Source organism: Panicum hallii, chromosome 5 (genome assembly GCF_002211085.1).
Source record: "Panicum hallii strain FIL2 chromosome 5, PHallii_v3.1, whole genome shotgun sequence".
Classification (NCBI taxonomy): Eukaryota; Viridiplantae; Streptophyta; class Magnoliopsida; order Poales; family Poaceae; genus Panicum; species Panicum hallii.
In genome coordinates this window covers 23,324,321-23,336,788 of record NC_038046.1, presented here as the reverse complement: position 1 = coordinate 23,336,788, position 12,468 = coordinate 23,324,321, and the positions used below count along the sequence as shown (strand labels likewise).

The 12,468-nt window shown below is 43.1% G+C and overlaps 1 protein-coding gene across 1 annotated transcript; it reads right to left on the bottom strand.

Moving 5' to 3' along the window:
- Positions 1-3,779: 3,779 nt before the first annotated feature.
- Positions 3,780-6,271, bottom strand: LOC112895503. The gene is made up of 2 exons (XM_025963453.1): positions 5,472-6,271; positions 3,780-4,265 (listed from the first exon to the last, which is right to left on the bottom strand). Coding segments are annotated over exons 1-2 (801 nt in total). The 3' UTR covers positions 3,780-4,264.
- Between the last annotated feature and the right edge of the window lie 6,197 nt (positions 6,272-12,468).

The window sequence follows — 12,468 nt, the reverse complement described above, 5'->3', positions numbered from 1 at the left end:
ATCAAATGAATTTTGCAAAACTGGAAGCCACATTGTGTAGATTAAACCAATGTTCAAAATAGCGGCTAAGACATCTAGCGGTGAGTTTTCTAGAGGCTAAGCAAAGGCTATAGCGGCTATAGCTCCCGCTAATCTTATTTAGCTGTTTTTGCAAATTGAGTAATTAAATTAAGAATCTAGATGTTCAGAACATGAAATCAAACTGATACAGGTCACAAAGTTCATTACATCATCAAACAAGTAAAAAGTTCAAATGCTCAGCACATAATAGGGATTAGACAAACACAAAGCTCAGATAGTGCAGTGAGAGCCAGTGACCTATCAGTCTAACATAGGACAGTTTAGGCATAAACTGAAAGCTAAATGAAGGTCCAATTTAACGGTTCTAGCGGACTAATAGCGCCTATTAGTGGAAATGAGTAATTAGCGCTAAAGGCTAACTATCCTAGCGGAGGGGTTTCCTAGAGGCTGGGCTGTAGCGGTGGTTATAGCCAGCTATTTTGAACATTGGATTAAACTCATGATGTTGTGAAAAAACAGCGATGATAGGATCTCACTGTTCCAAACACAACAATTATTTCTCTTAGTCTGCATGAGACTGTTTTCCAGCGAACATCAATTTTGTCCTTATAAACAAGGATCCTGAGCCTGGATCGTCAATCTCTTCATGTTTATTTCATGCACGTTATTATGCAGCATGTCCTTAGTAGTGAAACGAAGCTTGTCCCAGCCTGACTGCCAGTAACAAAGAGCAGCGAATAACCGAAAATAATCTGAACAAGGGAATAATAGTTGAAGCTATGGTAATCTGGCACAAAACGAAGGATTTGTTTCTGTATGTAACTACTGTAGGAGCCTGATTTGATTTGTTTGATGGTGCGGATCATACACTTAGTGAGAATATCAAATTGTAAAGAAGTGAATTTGAAAACAGTCTTTGGAAAAAATTAACACCCTGAAACAGATATGCTGGAATTCGACTGTCCGGCAGTGTACAAGCAAATGTAATTTTCTGTAGTGACCAACTAGCATGAAGTTGCAGACCTGCAGTTCCAGAGGCAAAATATAGTAGTGTACCACTGCAATGACCAGAACTGATTACTGTCTAATGATAAAACCATATTTAGGGAAACAACACTCGGATCTCAACAACTGCAGTATTTCAGCCCTGCACAGAGAGCTGAATTTTTCTTAAACTGTTTCATATTCAAGTTATTTTCTCCTCAGATGATTCATACAGTGAGATCTAAACTGGAGTTTCTGCCAACAAAATGGAAGCGGGTTGTGAATGCTGCTTACAGCTGAATATATAGACAGCTTTCGCACGCAAGTCAAAACAATTAGACTACTCTAATCAGCACTACCAGCGAACAATAACCTTCCACTACGTCATGTTTCCTGTAAAATAAAAACTATTTGACGGTTTTATTCATCTGATTGATATTTCATACATATGAACAAGTTTATCAGTGATATTCACAGTGATGATGCCTAGTTTTAGCACGCCAATGAAGGTTGCAAGCTATGCTTATCCGATCCTTTGTGCAACCACCGTCACTGTAGCGAAACCACCGTCCAAAACCAGTTGGGGGTTATTTGACCAGTTTTGAAAAGTTCAATGGTCGAATATCCAGTTTTATAGTTTGGGGGTGAAGTAGTCCACTATGACTAGTGTGGGGGAGGGGGGATTATGTAGACTTTTTCCTAAAATAAAACCATTTGACGGTTTTATTCATCTGATCGATATTTCATACGTATGAAAAGTTTATCGGTGATATTCACAGTGATGATGCCTAGTTTTAGTACACCAATGACGGTTGCAAGCTATGGTTATCCGATCCTTTGTGCAACCACCGTCACTGTAGCGAAACCACCATCCAAAACCAGTTAGGGGGGGTTATTTGACCGGTTTTGGAAAGTTTAATGGTAGAATATCCAGTTTTATAATTTGGGGGGTGAAGTAGTCCACTATAACTAGTGTGGGGGAGGGGGGATTATGTAGACTTTTCCTAAAATAAAACCATTTGACGGTTTTATTCATCTGATCGATATTTCATACGTATGAAAAGTTTATCGGCGATATTCACAGTGATCATACCTAGTTCAAGTACGCCAATGAAGGTTGAAAGCTACGATTATCCTTTCTGCAACCATAAATATATACATCAATCTGGTGCTTTGTCTAGCAGAAGATGTTGCACATATGTTAATTCGCCAGAAATCAATTTATAATCGGATCCATAAAAAGTAACTATGCTTCTAAGTTCACTCTTCCTTTTACCCATTTTACAGACTTCACCCCGTTCATGATTTGTGAATGATGTTGGTCAATAAAGCCTGCGAAAACCATAAACGCCGACTAGAAATGTTATACAGTTTCTTTTAAATTAAAAACGAAAAGTAAAAATAGAAAAATAGAAAAACTCTGTTCAGTGTACCAGCCATATGTGATCTGATCAGGGAACAGATGAAAATAAAACAGGCTATATAACTTATATAGCTACATTATAATAGATCTTATATAACTATAATCGCAATGTAAGGTGACTGGCTATATCGAAGTGCCATCCTAAAGTAAATATCTGAAACACAAGCAACTGAATTTTAGGAACTGAAGATCGATATCTATTAAAACTAAGCAGTGCGGACTTAACACTCTGAATATCAATAATAAGACTAAACACCATATCCATGGCCCTTGGTAAGTACCTAGGGCTGAGTAACATTACCATTTGATAAAACCTGTATCACGCTGTGGTTACACTATCTGAACTATAAGCAGTACCCAACGACCATGAAAATGCAGGAAACAACTACAGAAAGACAGTAATTACAGTAGTTCAGTCAATGTCGCATCGCCATCAAGGGGATTCAAGTGAAATTCATTTCAGATAGCAGTTCTACTCTGAAGGAAGAACGGGGGACCCTTGGGGTCGGGGCCGCTGCCGCCGGAGAGGGCCTTGAAGACCGCGCGGAACATCCCAATTCCGCCATCGCCCTTGAGCGCCGCCACGTCCTTGCTCGCCCTGTTCGCCGCGCGCTTCAGCATCGCAGCGATGATGATCTGGAAGGCGGACATCTTGGCGACGCTGTCGTCGATAATCTGGAAGGCAGCAGAGGCCACGCGGCCCTCGGAGCCGGCGACTTTGGCGACCTGTACCCCGCCGAGGGTGGCCGACACGACGCCCAGCTGGAAGGACAATTGCTGGCGGGGGCGCTGGTCCTCCGGGAAGCACGCGAGGCATCAGTCGCCCTCGTCGGAGCGCCCGATGAGGTCGCAGACCGCGGCGTAGCACAGGCGCGGGGCGTGGCTCTCCGCGGCGAGGCGCGCGAGGGCGGGCAGCGCGTCGTCGAAGCGGCCGTCCTCCACGTCGAGGAGGACGATGAGGAGGCGGTGGACCGCCGCGGCCCTGGCGTCGCCCAGGGCCTCCGCCCTCGCGAGGTCCGCGGGGGCGACGACGTCGTGGAGCGCGCGGTTCGCCCGACCGGTGTGGGGCAGGTCGCGGAGCTCGGCGGCCCCGAGCGCGTGCGTGGCGTCGAGGAGTAGGGCCTCCGGCGTGAGCAGCCTGCCGAGGCCCGGGTATTGATCCACAGAGGATGAGTTGAGTCAGTACACCCAGAGATGGATACATCAAAGCAGATCTTAGCAACCATTGTGGAAACAGTGACCTCCTACCGTAACTTGCAGATAGCTGTTAATAAAACAAAAGCATGCACAATCGTTACAGGATAGGCTGACACACAAACATGCAGAAGCTGAGATAACTTGCAACGGAAACGTAGCTTGTCTCATAAGGAAACCAGAGGACATAACTGACTAAGATAGAAGGTTATAATAGCTTGCATACGAATGCGTAAAAACTAAAAAGTAATTGCATCTCCGGCTCATAATCTCCGAGAACCTAAAAGACACAGTAAATATGGGCTACATGCCCAGAAAATATTACAGACACCTTCGAGGATATCACAAGTAAGCTGCAGGAAACTCTTGTGTAACTAATTTCTACTGCCTGGAAAAATTGGAAGTCAACTTCGAGCATATGACACTATAGTAGGCAATTCTATTCAAGCGGCATATGAATTAACATTCTTGCGAAACAATAACCTAGCTTCTGTGGTTAACAGATCTGCTAGATGAAAATCTCTGCTTACAATCTAGAACCTTAACGCTGATGCATCGAACATGGCCTCCATAGTAACTTGAGCGATCAGGCACTTCAGAAAAATAAGAACTGTCGACTTCTGTAGTTATATGTCAACCTCATCTGCAACCAAAGGTAGCATAGGTTTAATCACCAGGTAAACATTTTTAATTTGCTGTAGAACAATTTTTAAAAGGGCAAAAAGCGGAGCAGTCATGTCTTTTGCAAGCAACGCATGTTTTTTCGAATGCCTAAGAGAAACGAAAAGAGTCACGCAATGTCAGATATGTTTTAAAAGAAACGGAATAGAATGTTTGTCCATTAGTTTGTAAACAAAGAATTTCCGGATTAAAATTCACAAACAGGCACACCAACATACTGTTTTTGGAATTCTCTTAGGTCATAACAAACTCTCATTTCTGAGATGTTGAGATGGCCGATAATGGCATTTATGTAATTAAAACAATAGAAATCCTTTTCTCATATATACTACACTACTAGCATATTAGTTAAAAGCATATATTGTACACTAACGCCATGTATCAGCAAACCAATACTCTGCTCTGCTCTGTTTCAATGACTTGGACCTTATGGCTTATGCATTTATCAATGGAAGAAAGAATTGAATACAACTACACAGAACAGTAGAAAATTTCTGTCAAAATATATATGCAACTCAGATGGTAGTCAAAGCAATGCCACATATTATTGTTCATTGGAATCAACAAATGGTTCCACGAGAAGGATATAGATCATTTATCCCAGTCATTGGCACCTTCTGTTATGCTTCAATTTACTGGACCCTACTTATCAATGAACTGGTCCATGGAAAAAACAAATCAAACACACCGCACAACTAGATATTAAACTAATTAAACTTGTGCAATAATGTCATAATATCACTAAACTCGGCATATGTTCTGTTCTAATGAGCTGGACCTTACTTATGCATTGATCAAATTAAAGAATCAAATTTATGTCAGCATGTATGCACGCAGTTCAGTTCCAACAAAATGCCAAATCCACACTTGAACTGACATAATACTGCTACCAACCCAGTTCATAGTCAACAGCATATAGCGTTGCACATGAAAATGTCCATGGATTCAGTGTAAGGATAAATACCAACAGAGCAAGATTTATTAGTGTTTTAGTTTGTTGTACTAACTGATTGTGATCTTACTGGTGCCTAACAGATAAATTGATGAAAGAAGAACCAAATCAATCAGGTTACACAATACCCTGCAGGTCTGCACAATAGCTTGAATTATCCAATCCACCGCATCCATGCATCGGATCTGAGGTTGAGACGAGTGTAAGGTTGCTTACCATGAAACAGGAGATGCCTCCGCATCACCGTCGGCCACGTCCCGTGCCTCCTTCTTGATGAGAAGCCGCACCTTGGCGTGCAGATACACGCGGAGAGCTCGCAGATAAAGCCTCTCTGTCGCTGACAGCGCCTTGTCCTGCAGCGCAGCGACTAGCCCCTGGTCTACTGCGCCGCAGGCCGCGCGCATGACGACGGCCCTGTCCTCGGGGTGGACGATCTTGCAGACGCAGCCCACCGTCGCCGCGACCAACAGCTCGCGGACGAGCCCCTGCATCTCGTAGGACTCCATCTCCGGTACCAGGCTTGCGCCGTCGATGACCGGGACGAGGCGGCGGTAGGCCGCGCTCCACCGCACCGACTCGTCCTCTCGCCCTACCAAGCGGCACAGGTAGTAGGCGAGGGCGCGGGGGCGAGCGTCGAACGGCGCGTCGCGGGCCGCCTCCTCGTAGATGTGCAGGGCGTCGTCGGCGCGGCCGTCACGCGTGGCGAGGAACGCGAGGAGGAGGCGGAGGTCGATTGCCGTGGCGGGGTCGCCACCCTCGGTGAGGTCGACGTCGGCGAGCGCGAGGTCATGCTCGGCGCGGGCGCGGACGTCGCGGAGGTGCTTGCCGGAGAGCGGGTGCGCGCCGAGCAGGGCGGCCTGGAGGCCCTGCGCGGACTCCAGTAGCATGAACCTGACAGACGGGACGTAGGGAGAGAGGTCCCTGGGCGGCGTCCACCTGGAGATGGCGTGCAGGGCCCCCGCCCCCGCTGCGGCGAGGCCGAGTGCGGTGGCGCGGAGGAGGATAAGGCCGGCCATGGGCAGCAGGAGGAGGGCGGACTGGCGGAGGGAGGTGGTTTCCGAGAGAGTGTTGGCACCGAAAGGAAACGGGAGCGTGTGCCTGCCGGAGGTGATGAACGGTTGCTGAGCGTCTTGCCGGCCACGGTAGCTCTTGTGATTGGCCAGCCAAACACAGATGGCACATATTCCAGGCTGTAGCAGCTCCTAAGAAGAAAATGTGTGCAACAATTGAGATGACACCCTGTTTTCCACCTTTTTGTGCACTTGCCCTGTAACTCACCCATCCCGGTTTCTCCTTTCTAATCAGTAACTAGCAGCTTTCTTGCCGGTTTGTTGTTTTTTTTTTTAAAAAACGAACAATTAAGAACAAGCTCTTACAACAAGATACTAGTTTGGACTTTGGAGATAATTTCTAAAACAAAATGATGCAACTTAAAGCAGAGACCATATATAACGAATTAGCACCCATGTTATCATTGAGCCTATATAGCTAATAGTTCTTAGTGATCGATGAGTGTAAGAATGTTGTAATATCAAGGAGTAGACATGCTTTTTCAGCACTGTGAAAAATATCTTCAACTGCGGGCGAGAATAGAGCTGTCTAGGTGGACAACTTTCAGGATCTTTTTTAATCCAGAAGTGGTTTAGATTATGCCTACAACCATGCATGTTTTCATTAATCCTATCTCAACCCAGTCTACAAAGCACACACGTATATGTTCTAATCTTTGCTTTGCCTGGTAATCACGGCACCTTTGTCCAATGAAAATCCAGTCATAGTGTCCGATGAAAAAGAACAATTCAATTCAAAGCCTTGAAACCAAAAGAATGAACTTGATTATAGATATGCATGCGCCTTCATAAAACATGCAACATAACCGAAGAGAGTGGCTGGGGCCTCCCAACCTAAAGTAACAGTGAACAAATATAAGCAATGGAAAATGACACCAGAAATTTGAAAAAGAACAGCATAAGCTGCTGCTCTGCTTCCAGACAGCAACAGAAGTGGTAAAGAATGCTTCAAATTTGTATACTACTAAGATTTGTAATACTGAAAAATGGAAGAGTAATATTTTCACAGCATAACGATCCAAGCATAGAAACATATATCCGTCAAGTCATATAGCTTTCACGCATTGATTGCCACACCAGCGTAAGCAGTACTTTGGTATCAATCTATGGGACACCTTGGTAGTGCCAAGACAAAAGTGAAATTTGGTAAGGACAAGGTCAGCGACTAAATTTGCATTACACTATCGCTTCACGACCAATTCAAAACTCCGCAGCAGCACTTCACTGTGAACATTCATTCAGTGTTAACCGAGGATCTTCTGAGTTGGTTACCAAAATCCGAGTGAACTACTGAAGACAATTCACCTCCTGCAAGGACAACAATATTCTCTGTTCTCAGGACTGATGGATCACAATATGACATATAGAGAAGCAAAAACATTCTGCTGAAAATGCAAGACATTCATAACACAACATTCCGTACAGATTTGATGCATAGGCATGTCGACATCCACACCAGCTAGCAAGAAAATAAAAACAGGAACAGCATGAGTTTTTAATAATCAATCTTAACATGCATGTGTGTCATTTAGTACATTTCGCACATAATTTACTGTACTACAAATGTTCTAATAGTAGTACGAAATGGATGGCCAAACGGTAATTACAATGTGGTCAGCACTCTGTATTCAAAATATGACAATTCAGGTTTGTATGGACTCTATCCATCCTAGACACATTGAACAGGAAAATGTGCCTACGACGCCACATTTAACTTTAGTAACAGGATCAGCACGGTAAATATGAGACGACCATTGCCATCTATCAAGCATAAGTACCATTCACTAATGCACTTGGATACATCTTCCCAAATGGAATACTTCTGATTACAAATACGCCAGCAATTATCAGATACACAGTGCTGTGGCATTTCCCTGGACCTCAATTGTACACAGGAGTTGCATGTTTCCTATTAATCTATTACCAAGGAAATACAGTTGTTCTTGCGTACAGCAGAATACATTTAAAATAAGTTTACTGAATCAGTTCCTAAAACAATTATGTCAGTGTCGAATTGCCCGCATAGAAGGTATCATGGTTTATATGGACGAATTGAAAGGATGTGGCTGCAAATGGTAAAGCAGACAGACTCTTTGGCCTAAAAACATAGAAATGCTTGAAATTAGCAACTGTAAACTCTTTGTCCTAAAAACATAGAAAGCTCATCAACTTATTCATCACCTAAATGGACACGGTATCAACATATTCAGATCTATCAGATTGATGTTTAATTAAAACAAGCACAGAATCATGGAATAATGGAATTCACATGAGGAATACAAGTTTGCAACACGTGAAACACTACAAACAACTGCGAGAACCTAAAATTGGTTGCATCCAATTGTATGACACGACTGAATCAAAGTATCTGAGTGAAATTATCTTGCATCATCTCACCTAGGCTTGGCGTGTACTAGTTCGGGGTGGCACTGTAAACCACTTCTGCCTGGATGGACAAACTTTCAGGACTTTTAAGATAGAAATGGTTTAGATTATGACAAATTTTAGGCTGCTTGGGAATTTTAGAAGCCTTTAAAAGGTCCAGTCCGATGGTTAAAATGCATGAGTAACCTGTTACGAAGAACCTAAGATGTGGACCGAAATCTATTATTTTGTGGGGCGGAAACCACTTACAAAATTAATATTAAGGATATTTTAATACTTTTTCCTTCCTTTATGATTTCAGTAAATAACACAATAATCGAAGTCATCCAAAATCTCATCATCCCCCATCAATGCTGCTGCCGCCGAGGGCTAGACCCCGCCCGTCGCATACCTCCTGAAAATATGTTTAGTTGCTGTTGCTCCTGAATGAATCGAGAGGGTACATTCTAATATCGAAGCAGCAGCAACAACCTGACTCTGTAGTTATTGCGTTCCGTGCATATAGCAACACGAGGTTTACTGTTTGATTGAACTGAAACTCAGAGAAGCAATATTGACACTCTTTGTTTGGTACCCTGGAAAGCAGGCACAATACGAGCATCGTAGGTATGTAATGTAATCATCATTACTTGACGCATATGCTTCTTCATCACTATCGGTGGGCATCCTGTTATGGCCAATGGGTTGGCCCTATCAATTGGTATTCAGAGCCTTCGATCCTACGAACCCTGCCATTACCAATTCTTTTTCCTTTTCTTTTTTTTCCCTATGCAGATTGGATTGATACCTACAGAAATGTTCATTAGTTCTGGTTGGGAAAAACCCTCTGTAGTCATGGTTTTTCAATCTGGACCGCCAATCCGGGGCTAAAGGGGCTCCAATCCCCGGTCTAGCAGGCCTCCCTTTAGTCCTGGCTGGTGTCACCAAAGTTTTATATAACATCTATGCTATATTTACTGCTTCTATCAAGATTGTGTCCATCATAGTGAAATTCGCCATCTGGTTTGACGACTTGCTCGTAAATAAATCGTGCCAGGGCTTCTTGAATCGCCAAAAAGCTATCCCGTGGAAGGAGCTGATCCCGCATCCTAGCAATCTATAGAAAAGTGAAAAATACTAATTATGAAAGTTTTTAAAATTACTCAAAACATTACGAGATGTTGTTTATTACTTACTTCCGCTTCCTAAGAAGTATATGTCTTGTAAGGACCTACAAAATTATGAATGTTCTCGCAAATATAGTATGCGCATAAATTATTGCCCTGTGCCTACCTCAAACACTTTAAGACAAAAGAAGTCACCAAGTATCCATATGAATATATAATAAAACAAATGAAATGTGCAAAGCAGCATCCAGTACGTACCGAAAAGTTTGTCTTGAATCTAAGCTCGCCTATGAAATTACCTGGTTCTTTTTCGCTTAACATTTTCCAAATCCTGCACATGGCCGAGAATGAATAAATATATTTATCGATAAGCGCATGTCAGGAATTATCACAATTACTAATTACCTTTTTAACAAGTGGGTGATGCTTTTGTAATCTTCTGGATCTTTCTTTAATGAGTCCATAACAATCGTTAAGCGCATTTCAGGATTTATCACAATTAGTATCCAGTGATTTCTACAAGATTATACAGAGCCACTTTATTTAGGGTTAAAAAATTCAATTATACAAAAGTAAAAGGGTTCCAAGGCAGAAAACACTCACCGAAAGTTGTAAGGAAACAACATATTCTACTTGTAAGGCAAAAAACACTCACTCAAATATTTCTTGAGGGTTGTCCTTTAGAGTAATGCAATTCACAACCACTGAGTCGACGAAGCCCAAGTGAAAGTAGTCATTCTTCCTGCAAGTTTGAATCTCCGTTCTACATGATACAAAAGAAACATGGAATAGATTGAGGGAATGTAATAAGTGTCGTCGGTCGAAACCCACCGGCGAGCAGCGACAGGCAACACGAGAAGCCGGGAGGCTCCCGAAACTGCTGGTGGGCCTAGGATCTGGCACACGACCTGGCGTATGGGTTTGCTAGGCGTGCCACCTGACCTATACCTAATCAAGAAGGTGTAGATGTGGTTTCAGGTAGTTTCCTGCATACACAGACACGTTCAACCGTTAGTCCGAGCCGTGATCGACTCATTGGGTGATCCCCGATATTGGCTGTAAAGAGCCGATTGTCTCCCAGTATCAGATCGGATCTGTATATCTAAACAAAGTGCGTATATTTGATACTAATATAAACTTGCTCTGTAATCAATAAGCTAATCCAATCTACAATGGTTAAAACTTTTACCAAATAACCGGAACATCCTACGCGTAGTTAAGCCTAACAAATATGAAAGATAACAGAATAGCAACCTAAACAGAGGTCTAAAAAACAACAGGAAGCCGATTTCCGGAACAATCCCTCTTTAGATTAATATAAAGCATCAAACGTATTGCCGGATCATTTAACTCGTTTGAAGGGCCTAATCATGCAGATCTTAAACCAAATCTTTGAAGAATAAAGACTAACCATAACAGATTAGATCTACTAATCGAAACAGAGCAATGTGCTGCCCTCACACCCGGAATCGGGCACAAAGACAGCTAAACATTTACAGGTGATGAACAATGCACGGATACAGTATGAAAAGCTGATGCATCCCTATAAACGTTAAGATAACTAGTGTTACTCGCCATCAACAACACTTCAGCACGAGAAACACAAAGATAAATAGGTAGGAACGATACTGCCCCGATCACGCGATCGGGGCTGCATAGCACTTATCTGAGAGAAACCCTACAGCAGGGGTGGCGATGCGCCGAGAGTTGTTTGCAAATGCTTGTTGTTGTTTTCATTCGTAGTCTAGAGTACATATTTATAGTCTAGAGACTTGCCTTTCCTAACTAATCCTGATTGACTACGATACAAATCCTGACTATCTATCTCTAAACTAACTTAAACTAGATACATGGCCAATCTGGCCTTACACCGCCTGCGCAGGAGCTGATTCGCAAGCCCATTACAATTATCATTTGAGCCCATCTTGCTCGCAGCCCACCTTCTGGCCCAGCCAAATTATGGCGATAACAATAAGATTCGCTAATTATGTAAATGAAAATTAAAGAACACCACCTACAGAAGCCAGGTGCTGAAGAAAGAGATGCCGAGGGCATCTTTATGGTATAGTTGGTATAATTCTTCAAAATTCAACCATATCGCATCCTCGTCACCAAAGTAATCTTCATCTTTAATCTGTAGACCCAGCATGATGTCGCCACGGCTAGATGCGAGCTTGTAATAATATGTAGCCTGCGCATTTGCGTTGGAAGCTCAGGCACGACTTCACGGGGAACAAGGCTCTTGCCAAACTCATATGTCCATCTAGCAATTCCGGTGTGTATTGAAATTTCTTTACGCCCTGCAACACTAAGCCGCCGAGAGACCCGAGGTGCCCGGAAAAGCAATTAGCCCTTGTTATTTTGTTGGTAGCACAACGAGCGGTTCAATTGATTGCTTCTTTTGGGCTTCGAGCTATGGAACATTAGACGACGACCCAGTAGATTTCTTCTTCTTCTCATATGCTTTGGTAATCAAGCGGTCGTAGTCTGATGGTGGAATGAATTTCTTCCGATTTGCATCGATCATTTTTAAGAAAAAGGCTGAATTGGCTGGATTTATGGGTACCTTCTTCTGTGACTTCTTCAGTTTGAAGTGCTCGTCAACCGCCTTTTCAGCTTCCTCACAGCATTCCTCATAATTTTTTTCCCATG